The sequence below is a fragment of the Dama dama genome, chromosome 22, assembly GCF_033118175.1.
Source record: "Dama dama isolate Ldn47 chromosome 22, ASM3311817v1, whole genome shotgun sequence".
NCBI classification, from domain to species: Eukaryota; Metazoa; Chordata; class Mammalia; order Artiodactyla; family Cervidae; genus Dama; species Dama dama.
In genome coordinates this window covers 36,957,193-36,973,567 of record NC_083702.1, presented here as the reverse complement: position 1 = coordinate 36,973,567, position 16,375 = coordinate 36,957,193, and the positions used below count along the sequence as shown (strand labels likewise).

Below are 16,375 nucleotides of genomic sequence, written 5' to 3'. Positions count from 1 at the left end.
ATGTGTGTGCGTGTGTATACTTTTATACACACTCATTCATGAATTGAAAACCTCTTACTAGTGACCCAGTTGAAATCCAGCTTTCCATGATTGGTTTCTTCTTCAGATCCCAGGGCTTGCAGTGCCAGTTGGAGTTTCTTTCGATGAAGGGAATGCTTGATTCCAAGCTCCTGAAACAGTAAACAGAAACACTGGCATTACAGCTCTGTCAACATAGGCTGGCGGCCAGTGGCAAAGGATGCCAGTACCTCCAAGATCAAGCTAGTATTGAAGACTCAATAATTACATCAAATCAGAATACTAACCCCAGCTATAAAATGTTGCTGAATAAAAGGCTCCTGGAAAGCCAAGACCACTGCAGTTGATTTAGTGGTATGTTAGATATTCCCACTAGGTTCCTTCCTTTGCAAGATTGGAACTGCAGGACGCATAACACAAATTCTACTACTCACTTTGTGCGTGTGTGCTAAGCCGCTTCAGTTGTGTCTGACTCTTTGCGATGCTATGGACTATAGCCCACCAGGGTCCTCGGTCCATGGGATTCTCCAGGCAAGAACACTGGAGTGGGTTGCCATGCCCTCCTCCAGGGCATCTTCCCAATCCAGGGATCGAGCCCACATCTCTTATATCTAACATGCATTAGCAGACAGGTTCTTTACCACTAATGTCACCTGGGAAGCCCATTCTTATTTTGTACCAGATGTTAAATAATTGGGAAGAAATGTTAAATAACTGGACATAAAATGTAGGGCTTTTCTCCCTTGTGCAAAGTGCAATTGAATTGCACATATTACGTTGAGAAGATGGACCAATGATAAAGCCACAGAATGGTTTTGAGAATATGAACTGAAACTTTATGATTATGGCTCTATAATTCTTCTTTCATTAAAATGCCCAGTGGCTTAAGTGTCTCAAAGGAATCATTAAGACCGGGTCCTCCATTTTTAAGTCCATGAGATAAAATAAGCACAAAGCAAGAAACTCAAGCTTTTTGCAGAGTACTTACTAGCCCGACCCACTTCCCTTTCTGGAAAATAAAACAAGCCAATATTCACATTTTCTCTCTGTCTTCACTGCATAAACAAAATAGAGGCATTCACCTTCTCTAGGTCTTGTTGAGAAGCCTGCAAAAGTGTTTGGCCAGATGCAATCCAGTGCTTGCCAGAATTCAGGTAGGACCCCAAACCCTGTTCCACCAGCCAACTGCAAACCTGATCCTTGGTCCACTTGGCAAATGGCATATCCAAGTCACTATGGGAAAATGAACAATCATATGAAAAAACAAGTCAAAGCCAATCCTGTAACTTATCATGAGGGCGGAACAACTGCATGTTCAATAGATACAGAGATTCCCATCTGACTATGAAAAGTCTAATTTTGAGGATGTATTTGGTGAAGGAAATGATACTTCCTCACAAGGGAGATGAATGCTCCCGTGTCAAACAAAGCCACAAAAGATTCAACATGATTTAACAAGACCATGTTCTATGGAAGAAGATGGAGTTAAACAAACAGATCAAGCTGTTATACTAGTATCAACCAATGTTGTTTAGAGGTTGAATCTTCAGAGGACACTAGATCAGACTGAAAGAAACTCAAGTCTAACTTGAATTAACTTTAGTAGAACTACGATTTCTCTCCACATGGTATTCATTGAGAAGAGGGCAATGTGCCATTACTGAATATGAGAAAGTGCAATCAAAGTAAATTTTTGCTTTCTTTTGCTATTTTTAAATAAATTTTTAATCTGGAATCTAGTTGATTTACAATATTGTACTAGCTTCTTATGCTATTTTTACAAATAGCATTCTTGTTTGGAAAAAAAGTGTGGCCATGAACAAGAAAACTTCTTTTTAGAACAGCACAAAGAGTTCCTCTACTGTGTACAAAGAGAACATATGGCAAACGAGACTGCAGTGTTTGAAGAAGGTCAAAGAGAGTTTCCTCCTTGATGAAACTGGGGCCCAGGGTTCTGCCTGGGTGGGAGGGACCATGTGTAAAAGGTTTCAAGCCTATTCTCTTTTTAAAGATTTAGTATCAATGACTTGTGCTATATGTTTGCCAACCACACCCTTTGATGTTTAGTGAGTCTGTATAGCAGTTCCAAACCAGCCCTAAACTGGGATAAAGGTGTAGAAAAAGTTCTTAAGAGTCTTAACAGATAAAACATTACACAGTCCTGGTAAAGTGAATTCCAATAGAATGTTTGTCTTTTAAGTGCTTTCACAGAATCTATTAACAGTTAATGTTTGGCGGTTTAGTTGCTAAGTCGTTCCCCACTCTTGCAACCCCACGGACTGTAGCCCGCCAGGTTCCTCTATCCATGGAATTCCCCAGGTAAGAATATTGGAGAGGGTTGTCATTTCCTTCTCCACAGGATCTTCCTGACCCACGGATCAAATCCAGGTCTCCTGTGCTGCAGGTGGTCTCCTGCATTGCAGGCAGATTCATTACCGACTAAGCCACCAGGGAAGTCCTGTTAATATATACTGAACAGTTATTTTTTTGCCAGATACTTAAAGCATATTCACTCATTCAATCATCACAATAATCTTTCTGGGGTAAGTACTAATTCATACTATGGGAAACAGAGGCAGAGAGCATGAAAGTAATTGGTTAAGGTCCCTCAGCTTACAAGAAGTGGTGAAGTCAGAAATCAGGTCCAAGCAGTTTATCTCTAGAACATATTCTTTTTTTTTTCCCCCTTAATTATAGTTGAGTTACAATGCTGAGTTAGTTTCTGGTGTGAAGCAAAGTAATTCAGATACATAAATATCCTTTTTCATAGTCATTTCCATTACAGTTTATTATAGGCTTTTGAATATGGTTCCCTATGCTATACCGTAGGACCTTGTTGTTTATCTATCATATATATAATAGTTTGCATCCGCTAATCCTAAACTTCCATTCCATCCCTCCTCCGTCTCCTCCTCCCTTTGGCAACCACAAGTCTGTAGAACCTAGTCTTACTACACTTTCCCATCTTTTCAGAGCTACGCTTTAGAGTTCCTATAATTATTTTTATGTAAAATTTAAATCCAAAAGTCATTCTAGTATAGATGTTGCTGACATTTCAGCTCAGGTTACTCGCCTAGCTCACAGAGCCCTCACCTTCTGTATAGTTCCTCATTAACCACAGTCAAATGGCACTGCTCTAGAGATGACAGAGGTTTCCATAGGCACAGCAGTAAGCAAAGGATTCAGCTGTCTAGCCCAGGGTCAATAATAACACTGCAGATGCTCATGAGACCTTGATGCTTGGGAGGTGATGCAAATGTCCATGCATGTGGCTGTTCCTACCTGTTAGACTGTCCCAAATCACGAGACCAACCCAATCGGGGCCCCGCAGTTGCCCTTGTCCCTCCTCTTTTGAATTCAGACTCAGACATGTCATCTGGGTTGAATGTAGTGGACTGACTTCTCCTAAGTCTGTAAACAAGACACAGCACATTAGACCTGAAGACGCCTTTGACTTTAATTTGAACATTTTAAACTGATGCTTATATACGTATGGTTAGAAAGGACATTTGGATTTAAACTTTGAGACTCAATGAGTTAATGAATCCCAAGTCACAATCTTCCCTCTGTAAAAAGATCACAAAAGCCCTAAAGTTTTGTAACCATTTTTAGCCAGTTTTCCAATCATCCCTACATTTGAGCCACATATAAGACAAAGCTCTGTTACTTACTTTCCGAAGAGTCTCATAATACCCCGGGATTTCTTCTTGGAATCTGGAGATGGTGGAGACATCTGGAAGGGACTACCTCCCTGTGAATTTTTCGGCCGAGAAGATACACCAGCCAGATCTAAATGCTCGGGTGCCTCCTTTTCCGTTTCAGCTATTCCAAGAACAGAATACATACTTGATGAAATTTAAAATATGGGATGAGCATGCCTAGATGTTAACCTCCTCGGTTTAAGCAACTGTTAAGAATTCTTCTTCTGTTGATCTATAAACTGGTGACTTAGGAAGAGCACCCTGTAAATATTAAAAATGGAACACAAATCTACATCCTTCTCTACCATCTACTTTGTTGTGTATCAAGTTTATTAACTTGGAAATTACACCTTCTTTGAGATAAAAGGTAAAATAGCATTACCATACTCTTTCCTTGACTGATTTGAATCCATAATGAAATCATTTTCAAAATTACTGCAGTACTTGGTACTGTTGACTACTTCCTACAAAGCCATCCTCTCCTTTGGCTTCCTGACACAACACGTTCCTAGATCTGTCATCTGAAAGTTTCTTTGCTGTAGTGCTGTTTTCTCTTCCTCTTTCACTCCAAGATTCTCTCCTGGGTTCCTTCTGCAGGATCTTTTGACAGACTCACCCACTCTATGCTCAGCATGAAATGATGGCTTTGCTCATTTCATGAACAAAGCAACGGGTTATCAGAATCTCTGAGCCTGATAATCTCTCTCCCCAGCTTCAGTATCTGAATGTCAGTGGATATTCCCAATTTTGTGTGCCAAGAGTACCTGGGACTTAACAAATCCATCCAATTTTCCTGAGAGTCTTCTTTTACATTTTCTTATTTCATATTTCATTAATACCAGGCAATTTTCTCCCTGTTACTCCAGTCCAACCTCTTTGTCATTTTCTTTTCATTCCCTTCTCCCCTTTGGCATTTACATTAAATCGGTTACCAAGTTCTAGGAATCCTTTATTTAAGAAATTTATTCTTAATTATCACCTGTTATGTTCCAGGAACTGAGAAAAGAACGAGTTGGGTAGTCATAAATTTTTCTTGTTTTTTATTAAAATTTTTTTTCTTTTGATATGAAACTAGTGCCTGTTGATTTTGCCTTAAAAGAATAACATCCAAATCTGCTATCCTCAGACTTCCCAGCATCAACTCTCCTCATTTGTTTAGCTGTCGATCTCACACTAAAAAACACAAGGATGCTGATTCCTCCATGTGAGAATATGCACTTTTACAGAGCAAAGTAAAAGTTGTACAAAAATCACAGGGACAGTGTTTCAGCAAGATCTAAAAGTTGCAGAGGCTGACTTGTCTATGAAGCAGAGCTGTGACTATAGGTTATGGTAAGCAGCATTGATTGGCCTCTCAGCATCAACAATACATTTCTCCTAAGAAAGATGCAAACACATTTGAGAACAGTTGTCTGGATAGATAATTTTCATTCACCCTGTGTATATGCTGGACATTTAAGGCTATGAAGAGAGAGAAGTCACTTTTGTTGACCCATATTAATATGTGGATACCTACACAAGGTAATAGGACCTATTGGGAAAATCCAATGTAATCTATCCATTCAAAGCCTATAGCCATGATAGAGGTACTGGGGTCTCTGAAAATGCTGCCCAGCTCCCCCTCATTTTAAAAGCATTGTGTTTTTATTTCTTTTGAGGATAACCTCCCTACCACTGTATTCTTTAAAAAGGAAAACTGAGCTTTCCCTCTCCTAAAATCACTTTGGTGGTGACTCCTTAGATATTGCTGTAACTAAATGTCACCTCCATCTTCAAATCAATATGTCAGAAGGATGTTCCTCTAAGAGAAGTCAGTCTAAAATGATCATTTTTGGTGTCTTCCACAGACCTGTTCAGCTAAAAACATGCCTTTCTGGAGTCTAGGGAAACGTTACCAACGAGGAGGAGCTGCAAGGCCCTGGGAGTTAGAGTGATGTGATGTACTTTGGGGTGAAGGAGCTGGATTTATGACGCCAGGACACTCCTGCCCTGCACTTTGCCGGCCGCTGGGCACATTTGGTCCTCACAGAGCTGCTTGCAAGGTGCCATTAGCATGGGTTACAGCAGCATTTAGGCTCAGAAGCGGAGGCTCTACAGAGAGTCCTGGTGAGCGGAAGGTGGAAGGAGCACTCTGGAGTAGAGGACTCCATGTTGGGATGCTGCCAGCTCGCTGTCTAGAGATCAAGATGCCAAGAGCAGGGATTAGCTCGGTCGGGAGCACAGCGCTGGCGAAGGCAGGCATGCAGGGGTACGGTACCTAAGGTGGGTGCACTGGCACTTCGTTTACGATCTTCAGAAATCCCAACAACGCACACAATCACACGCAGCGCAATGGAGAGAACACAGGGGAATGACAAAATGAAACACAGATCAAAGTCCTACTCACAAAATGCACAGTGAGAGGGAGGGCGGGCGCCACACTGCGCTTCCGAGGCTACACACAGACTCTATTGGCGGTGTCAATATGGGGTGAATTTATCTGCTTTCAGAGCAGATGGGAAGCTGTTTGTAGCGATGTCAGAGAGAGCCACGGGTTTTGGTTTTTCCTCTAAGTTTACACCCAGAACTGGGAGCAGAGTGAGAGAGCCCACACCAAGCTATCTTTACCTCTGAATTAAGCCTGTGGAAGCATTTTTTGTTAACTTTTCCCCCCAAGTCATTCACCTTCATTTCTGAGAAAAAGAAATGTACAAATAGATGAATAAGGGAAGAGACTGATCTTTTCCTGACTCTGGAAGAATTAAGGAAATGGCATTTTGGCCACACATACCCAAGTTTGGCGCGCTTGCTGTCCTCTTGTTACTTTTAATTTTAAAAAAACCACGACCAAAGGAAGATCTGGCTTTCCGAGTGCCAAAGGGATTGTCATCCCCGGAGGCATCATGTCCTGGAGCTTTGGGAGGGAGGGTCCCAAAGGGACTGCTCTCTACCGGAGCTTTATCCTGAGAGAGAAGTAGTGATGAATGTGACACAGCATGAACATGCATAATTACTGGTGCATAGCAGTACTAAATACTACACACATGATTTTAGCTAAAAAAGGATAACTGAACCAACACATTCATTATGAATGTCAAATGTCCTGTTAGGAGTTTAAAAAGTCAATTCTGATTTTTACTTAAGGAACAACAATAAAAACATGGTCATCACCAATCTTAATCCATGTGTTTAGGGTTTTAAGTATTTAGGATAGATATAGACATTCTCAAATTTTATTTTAATTTAATTGCCTCATTCCCTCAAAGACACAGAGATAAAACATTACATCACTGGAGTAGCAGCAGATTTCCTACTTTCCTAATAATCATGACAAAGACCTGGTTATGATATAGTTCACAGTCTTTATAACTACAACAATAAAATCCCAATATAATGTAATTATTCTATAAAGTAGACATTAATCCTGACCTTCTATACCAGCAGTATAAGAACTCCAGTTATTTCTACTCCACTTATTTTAAATATTTCCTCTCAAAGAATTAATGATAAAATGAAAGCACAAGCAGCAACTATTTAAGATATATAATTTTGAAATGGGATTTTGGGTTATAGTCATATCTCACCTGCAAGTTACTAAACATGGATCACTGGTTTTCATGACTGTGATACATTCAAATATGATTAACCATTAAAATGAAATACACTGAAATTAAATTTATCTTGATTGATTCAGAAGCCACTTGAGATCCTCACAGTATTTCAAAGTCCTTATCAAGAATTTTAACTGTGACTTTAAATACAGGTATACCTCATTTTATTGCATCTCCCTTTATTGTGCCTTGCCGATATTGTGTTTTTAACAAACTGCAAGTGTGTGGCAGCCCTGCGTTAGAGATATTTTTCCAACAGCATGTGTTCACTTTGTGTCCCCATGACACATTTTGGTAATTCTCACAATCTTTCAAACTTTTCCGTTAATATTATATTTGTTACGGAAATCTGTGATTGGTGACCTTTGATGTTACTATTGTAAAAAGGTGACAGCCTGCTAAAGGCTCAGATCACGGTTAGCATTTTCCAGCACCTTTTAATGAAGGTATGTACATTGTTTTTGTTCATATCATGCTACTGCAGATGTAATAGATTATGGTAGTATAGTGTAAATGTAGCTTTTATATGCACTGGGAAACCAAAACGCTTGTGTGCCTAACTTTATTGCAATATTTGCTTTATTGTGGTGGCCTGGGCCTGAACATATAATATCTCCGAGGTCTGCCTGTAACTTAATTTTGAGCTTTCTGGTTATTTAAATTGGTAATTATACTGTTTTTAGTATTATCCAAGGATTCTTTTGTCTGCTTGTTCTCATTTCTTGAACATCTCTTGTCCTCACTCTTTTCTGCAGAAATAGAGAGAAGGGCAAGGAGCAACAAGCTTTTAAGGTGGATATTTTTCTCTACATTTCTACCATTCATAGTAACCAAACATGTAACGATGGCACAATTCAGTGATTCTCTTATCTATGTCTCAATGCCCTATGTCAACGTCATTTCACACCACTTACTGAATTAGCAAGACAAAAAGAACAGTGACATGAATTGTGACTGGATCCACTTTCTGTGCTTTGCTAGTTACACCTACTCGGTGAGAGCCAACAGTGAGAGACTGCATCTGGAGAGAGTGTGCTTACCAGACTGTGACCTGTGCAAGGTCAACATTTGAAAAAGAGGAGAAACAAGAGCCAGAACCCATGCTGACGATGCCTTTAAAATACCAGAATGTCTGCTGTGGATAGACACTGGTTATATAATACAAACAGCTGGTGATCTTTCTAAGAAGGGCTTTTTGTGAAGTGTAAGGAAACCCAGGTTTGGTTGTTACTGTCATCAAGTAGCATAACCAAGAGTTTGGAGCTTCGCTTTTATTTTGTTCTTATTGACGTGAACGTCATATAACATTAAAGTAACTATTTTAATTTTTGGCTGTGCCACATGGCTTGTGGGATCTTGGTTCCCCAACCAGGGATCAAACCCATGACTCCGGCATTGGAAGTGCGGAGTCTCAATCACTGGACCAGCAAAGTCAAAAGTAAATATTTTAAAGTGAGCAAATGCAGTGGCATTTAGCACATTCATAGTATTGTGGAACCAACACCTCTACCTAGTTCTAAAACATTTCCATCATTCTAAAGTAAAGCCCCTTATTTACTATGCAGTTTCTCCCCATCCTCTCTCCTCCACCCCTGACAACCACAAATTTGTGTTCTATCTCTATGGATTTACCTATTCTGGTATTTTACATAAATGGGATCATATAATATGTGACCTTTTGTGTTGAGCTTCATTCATTTGGCATGTTTTGCAGGTTCTTAGAATTTTACTTTATTGGAGACATTTAAGTAGTCTTATGTTTTATATATTAAGCAATCTTATGCATTATGTATTAAGAAGTCTGATGTATGTATTAGAACTCTCAAACATTTCTACATTGTAATCTGGACATAAAACTTACTTCTGAAGGCTTTGGAATAGACTCCTTTTCCTGTTCAAAACAACAACAGTAGTTAAATATTGTTATAGGAATTAATCTATTTAGAATTTCTCACATATAATTCAACAAATTAAAATAAATTTACATCTATTTCAGGGCTACAAAATCTCACCTTCACTTAATTTCTACAATACTTTATTAATGTCTCCACATTTGACTTTATGTACTACTTTCAATCCTTTACACGCATATTCCTTAATATTTATCATTAACTGCAGTATCTAATACTTTTCCATTACTGAAACCACAAATGGGACAAGATGAAGATCCCTAAATATTTCACCTCAGGGTAACAGACAGAAAAAACACAGGACCAACCCCATCTGATGACTCTTTCTTCAGATTGCCCAGGCTGCTGGATTTCTGCAAACTTGAAGTTCTAAAAATGACAACAATAATAATTATGATTAATAGTAAGTGGCTTTGGTGCCACTGCTTCTAAGTAGAATGCACTGGAAAGAAACTAAAATTGCATGTGAATGGAGTCCTGGTAATAAAAGAAAACCTGGATTCAGACAGTCATTTATGTACTTAACTAAATTATAATGTTTAGTTCTTTTAAAAGCAGGGGTGGTTAACTGTCCCGCCAATAACTTTAACTGTCTTGCGCACGTTAGAATGGCTGGAAAAACACTTAGGACTATCCTGTGATGTCAATATTTGAAAATAAACCAGTGTTTTCCACAGGCTAGTGGTGCATCCTTTGCATATACACATTTACACTAGGAACTTTTAAAATGGTCGTGTACTTTTTATATTAATCCTTCTAATGAAAATAAAGGATGAAAAAGTATTACTTTTCAGTTCACAAAGGAGTCAGTTTTCTGAGTCTGGCAAAGCACTTTATTTTCCAATTCTAATCAAGCATAATAGAGGAATCCCTGTTGCGATAATAACTCGTTTAAAACCTTAGTGAAGGCACAGTGACAGTGTGAACACCTGGGAAAGTTTTGCTCTTCTCATAAGTTGCATTCAATTATATGCAGCTGTTGTTACTCAGAAACTGAAGGCAGGAATATCTGACCAGTTTAAAAACAAGAGCGAGTAAATAACTTTGCTCTAAGACACAGGATAATGGAATATACTAAAAAACCTTTAAAAGGCATTTCTCATGTATTTATGTGTAAATAAGTTGCTAGAAATGTCAACTACCAAATAAAGAAAAAGATAATGGAGAAAAAAGATCTCATCTTTGAGTATAGCTCTGAAAATGTTTTCCTAATTTCATCCAGACTTTAACTTGGATAAATGTAGCCATTAGGTCAGCTTATTAAGCTGAAAGTACAAAAATACCATGGCAGCCTTACCAGCTGCTGTGATGCTTTTCTAACAGACATACTCAAAATACAGGTCAGTACAAAAATGAAATTTAAAGCACTGAACTTCACATGAAAACTGATGAAGGAAGGCTCAAGATCAGCAGAAAGCTGGCATGAAACAATGGTAAAAGAGCAAGTATTTATTTGTTTCTTTACAACCCCCACCCCTACCCGCTCCGGTCATTACGGCTGCATTCACTCATGCAGGCCTCAGGGCCACCTGCTTCTAACACTAGTCATTGTTAGTGTAACAGACACTTTTTGTGTCCCAAGCAGCAAACATATTTTTCACATTTGATAAAACAGAACTTACGCAAGACTATCACACAGTTGAGCTTCAGCAGCAGAACCAATTCCATCACTAAAATATTGTAAAAAAAAATTTTGATGAGTTTCATGAAGCAACAAAAAAGACCATATATATTCCAAGTGAACAAAACTGTCAATAACAAAAAATTGTGTAAGAGCAGTTACTTCTCTGTCTTCTGATATTCTACTTAATTTTATTTAGTCTAATTGGAAGATTAGGCAATTAATTTGGGAACATATTCCCCCCACATTCTATTTGCCTAGGGAGAGGCCATCATCCTGGCTCCTTGACAACATCTTCCAAACAGCCTCAGGAACACGACTGTTGCTATTCTCCTTGCAGTCCTTTGATGACCACCTGGGACCTAGGATATACAAGCCAAGTTCCCTCTCTAACCTGATCAGCATACTTCCCCAGCCGAACCTCCAGTTACTTCCTGCTTCACACCTCTGATTGTAATAATACAGAACTGCTGTGGGGCTCCCTGGCCAGTGTCTTAACTGTTTCTTGCTTCTCTGGGTTAAAGATTATGTCTGTAAATAAACGCAGCCCACTCCTGCTGTTGGCGGATCTACTTTTCTGAGTATTCATATTGCAGTATTAGGTCATAAATTACTTTTTTTTTTTTAAGTCGCTCAGTCGTGTCCGACTCTTTGCGACCCCATGGACTGTAGCCTACCAGGCGCCTCAGTTCATGGAATTTTCCAGGCAAGAGGCTGGAGTGGGTTGCCATTTCCTTCTCCAGGGGATCTTCCCAACCCAGGGATCGAACCCGGGTCTCCTGCATTGCAGGCAGATGCTTTACCATCTGAGCCACCAGGGAAGCCCAATAAATGACATACCTCTCCTCAAATGGAGTCTCTGGCTTAGAAGGCAATTTTGCTTTTTCAGAAGTTTCCAAGCCTTTAGATGCTGGCAATAATGAAGGGATTGAAACTTGCAAGATGCTTGTGTTGAACTGTAATGTAATAATAAAAAACCTCAAATCAATCCATCAAACAAACAATATAATGCACAGAGTAACAAAGAGATAAATAAGACAATTAAGTGGTCTACTGCTAAAATTTCATACACCTGTGTTTAGAACTCTATCCTTATATTGATAAAATGGTTTTAGGACATAAACATCCAGACGTGGTAATCAGAGGAAACATTCAGAAAAAGGTAATTTTTGAACACGCTTTTGAAGAAGACACTGAATATTGCGAAGAAGACATAATAAATACCATTAAGAAAGTTAACAGGAAATCCTCACCATGTTAAGTCCTGATTGACATCTTGGCCCTGACACACCTGACTAAGTGAATTTGACTTTAGGTAAGTTAACTGTACATTCATTTTCTCCCCTGTAAAATGACAACGTCAATGCCTACCTTACAGGGTTGCAATGATTGTAGATGAAATTTGGTTAAAGAGTTTTGTAAACAAAGTACTATTTGCACTTTAATTTCTACCATTAGTTTAATATGGTAGTTAATTATTCTGTATGTGCACAGGTTAACTAACTTCAGTTAACAGAACTGATGAAAAGTGTCATTAAAACAAATTATAATAGATTTTGTGGCAACACTACTTAAAACACAAAGCTTAGTAGTAACAATATTATAGCAAAAACAACAAAAAAGCATAATACGTTTTACCGCGCCCCCCCCCCCCAAATGCTTTGTATATCCTAAGGATGGATTTTGTGAAAGGCTTTCTAAACACTGGTTTTCAGTAATTTCTGACAACCAGAGAGCAGTTAGATTGTGAGCCACACCATGAAGTAATAAATGAAGCACTTAAAAAAAAAATTACAGTAAAAAATGAAAAAAACTTGCCTCAATGAACTCACTTTTGAAAGTCAGCCAATCCAAGACAGCTCTTGGCTTCTGGGAGTAAGTTAATCAGGTAGGGACCCACACCAGGAGCACACTTCTGAGTGTCAACCAGTCAACAACAGCCTCACCTTCACAACCACACACAACTGATGCCACTGAAAGCCCAATGTCCTTGACCAACCAACAAACTCACTTACTTAAATAAGCAATGAAAACAGCTTTGTGAGATTTGTTTCAGTTACTGAGTGGCAGTCCCATCCTGTGATACTAGAAAAAGTTATAAAATGTTAAGTCTGTTAAAGATTGGGCACAAGATGGAGTCACTCATGCTAAGCCCTATATTAGCAAGCCTGGACATAACTACATTTCCTATGCTCAGCTTTCCAAGAAAAGGAAGGACTAGGTCAACCAGTCAGCACTTCCTGTTCAGCACAAGTTACCTGGCTGGGGCCCAAGACCTCTATTCTATGTAAGGGAATAAACCTGTGTTAACCAGTCAGCACATGCCAAGTAAGACTTCCCTTTTCTGCTCCACTCTGCCTACAACAGTTGATGGGATGCTGCTGGATTCATGAATCACTGAATAAAGCCAACAGATCTTTAAAATTTACCCAGCTGAATTCTGTTCCTTAACAAGTCATATTATTATAAAATAGGCGATTACTTCACTATCACTTTTTTCAGTTTGAATCTTTATGATTCATTCTGGGCAATTTATTTAACCACCATACCCATTTTCTGATGTGCACTCACTTCCTTGGGTTCCTTCCTTGGGAAAAATAGCTACACTAGCAAACTGACCCATTTTCTAGATTTCTTTCAAAATTTAGGGCTTTCACTCCAACCTCAAATTGCCCTCCTGACTTTTCTTTAAAAATGTGGCTGAACATCTTCAATCATCCTAAAATCATTCTTGTTCCAAACTTATTATCTGTCATTAAACTGCAATTCACATAGTGAAGACTTTTTCTTTTTGGTAAAGATATGAGGTTATCCGGGTATGTCCCATATGGAACAGCACCTGCTCTCAACAAATAGAGCACATGCCGTGGCCATCATACAGTATTTTTTCTTTTAATGTAAGTATTTAACAACTAGAGAATTTTTCCCTCTAAAATAATTCTTATTCCTTAACTAATTCCTTAGGTTTTTTCCTTTCAGTTTTATTGGAAAAAAAGCTATGACAAACCTAGACAGTGTATTAAAAACCAGAGATATCACTTCACCAACAAAGGTCTAGATAGTCAAAGCTATGCTTTTTCCAGTAGTTATGTGCAGATGTGAGAGTGGGACCAGAAAAAAGGCTGCGTGCCAAAGAATTGATGTTTTCGATTGTGGTGCTGGAGAAGTCTCTTGAGAGTCTCTTGGACTGCAAGATCAAACCAGTAAATCCTAAACGAAATCAACCCTGAATATTCACTGGAAGGACTGATGCTGAACCTGATGCTCCAATACTTTGGCCACCTGATGTGAAGAGCCAATTCACTGGAAAAGACCCTGATGCTGGGAAAGATTGAGGGTGGGAGGAGAAGGGGGCAGCAGAGGATGAGATAATTGGATGGCATCATCGACTCAATGGACCTGAGTTTGACCAAACTCTGGGAGATAGTGAAGGACAGGGAAGCCTGGTGTGCTGCAAGTCACAGGATTGAAAAGTCTTGGACATGACTTGGCAACTGAACAACAACAACTGACATAGCCACTGTGAAAGTTTTAGGTGTACAGGATAATGACTTGACTTACATACACTGTTATATGATTGCCATAGCTAATTAAATTAACTTTTATTACTTCATATAGATAGGTGAAGAAAAAACTTTTCCCTCATGATGAGGACTTCTAAGATATACTCTCTTATCAACTTTCAAACACATAATACACAGTGTTAACTGCAGTCATCATGTTGGACATCACATTCCTAGTACTTACTAATAGCCTTTGTACCTTTTGACTACCTTCATGCAATTCCTTCTCATTAATACCTTTTTAATGACACATTTCAGCTAAGAGAAATGTTGTTTTCTCATTGAACTCTTTCTCATTCAATTGAAATCTCATATTTTCATTATGTAATTATGAGCAACATATATAAAAAGATGCCATTTGATTCCTTCTCACAATTTCTTACAATAAAATGTTAGGAGAGATGACCAAAGAAGGATCTGTTAAATATAAAGGAGCCAAGATTTAATTGAAAAATCAAACTGTTTCTCATTCCTAGTTTCCCTAGATGGAATACTACATATCAAAATTAAGAAATGGTTTCAAGGCAAAGATCAAACACAGGTGTCGTCAGGAAAACAGCCTTAAGATGAAGCCACAGGTGTGGCTTTGTTAAGAGAGGAAAATTTGAGGTGGTGCTCTCCTTAAACCTCTCAAACAGGTCAAAAAACTCTAAAGATAAGGGGATATCTCATAGTGGCCTCACAGGGAACCTAAAGTAATGAAGGGTTTTTTGTGAAGATATTTGTGGATATGATTTTATCTAATGGAGTGAATTATACATTGATTCATAAGAAATTCCAAATGTTTAAAATATTCTGTCAATTTAGACTGAAAGGAATGTAGCTAGTAGAAAATGAGAAGAAACGAAGGCTTTGTGACCTAAATGGACACTCAACAGAAAACTACTCATCTGCAAATACTGGCTTCTTCTTATTAAAAAGAAGGATGGCTCAAAAGGAAGCCAAGAGCCTAGAGGACTAGCCTCCATGGAATTGCTAGGGACTAGTGACACATGTGTGCCTTGTATTTCTCTATTTTTCAATGGGAGTGCCTACAGCAGCTGCTGCTGCTGCTGCTAAATCGCTTCAGTCGTGTCCGACTCTGTGCGACCCCATAGACGGCAGCCCACCAGGCTGCCCCGTCCCTGGGATTCTCCAGGCAAGAGCACTGGAGTGGGCTGCCATTTCCTTCTCCAATGGATGAAAGTGAAAAGTGAAAGTGAAGTCGCTCAGTCATGTCTGACTCTTCGTGATCCCATGGACTGCAGCCCACCAGGCTCCTCTGCTCATGGGATTTTCCAGGCAAAAGTACTGGAGTGGGTTGCCATTGCCTTCTCCAGCCTACAGCAGCTATATTATGTTTATCCCACCACTGTATACTGGATGTGTGGGGGACAGACAGCTTGTCCTTTAAGTTCCAGGTTCCTTAAATAGAATGGAATGGTATTCACAAAGCTGTGCCCAAGGTAATGTACCTGAAAAGCTTCATCTATAACTTACCTGATCAGTATGACAAGATCCAGGGATACTGATGCCAAACTGGAATGAGGCTGAGGGGTCTTTGAAGAGGGGATGAATGTTATTTTCCATGGGAGAGGGATATAAATTGTTGGAGCCAGACAGCCAAATATGGTTGCCCCAATATATCCCATCCCATGTATTCTTATGATATTGGCACTTGTTCATCAAGAGGTAGAGTCTATGTTCCCACTCCTTGAATCTGGATGGGCCTGTGACTACAGGAGAAGAGATTCTACATGACTTCTGAGATGCGTCACAAAAGGTGGTAAAATCTGCCCAGCTCTCTTCTTGGGATGCTCATCCTTACGACCCACCACCACACTGAGGGGAAGCTAAGCAATCACATGTAGTTGTTCCAGTCTGAGTCTCAGCTGAGGTCCTAGTCAACAGTCTGCCTCAACCACCAGACACGTGAATAGAGTATCCTTCAGATGACTCAAACCCCTAGGTTTCTCCCCATTCCAGCTGATGT

At 39.3% G+C, this 16,375-nt stretch overlaps 1 protein-coding gene and 1 non-coding gene across 14 annotated transcripts in view; both read right to left on the bottom strand.

Moving 5' to 3' along the window:
• Positions 1-16,375, bottom strand: part of PPFIBP1 (PPFIA binding protein 1) — a 196,904-nt gene that overhangs the window by 10,308 nt on the left and 170,221 nt on the right. For 10 of the 13 annotated variants that reach the window (XM_061125182.1, XM_061125178.1, XM_061125179.1 and 7 more), the window contains 10 exons: positions 11,681-11,796; positions 10,842-10,889; positions 9,528-9,588; positions 9,171-9,200; positions 6,490-6,661; positions 5,977-6,009; positions 3,690-3,840; positions 3,301-3,429; positions 1,101-1,251; positions 59-170 (listed from right to left, as the gene is read on the bottom strand). In XM_061125182.1, the coding sequence (XP_060981165.1) occupies positions 59-170; positions 1,101-1,251; positions 3,301-3,429; positions 3,690-3,840; positions 5,977-6,009; positions 6,490-6,661; positions 9,171-9,200; positions 9,528-9,588; positions 10,842-10,889; positions 11,681-11,796 (1,003 nt within the window). The remainder of the gene's footprint in view (positions 1-58; positions 171-1,100; positions 1,252-3,300; positions 3,430-3,689; positions 3,841-5,976; positions 6,010-6,489; positions 6,662-9,170; positions 9,201-9,527; positions 9,589-10,841; positions 10,890-11,680; positions 11,797-16,375) is intronic. The other 3 variants (XM_061125188.1, XM_061125189.1, XM_061125186.1) reach the window with 2 other exon arrangements.
• On the bottom strand, positions 11,590-11,661 carry TRNAC-GCA (transfer RNA cysteine (anticodon GCA)). The gene has a single exon. It is a non-coding gene; the product is annotated as a tRNA-Cys (tRNA).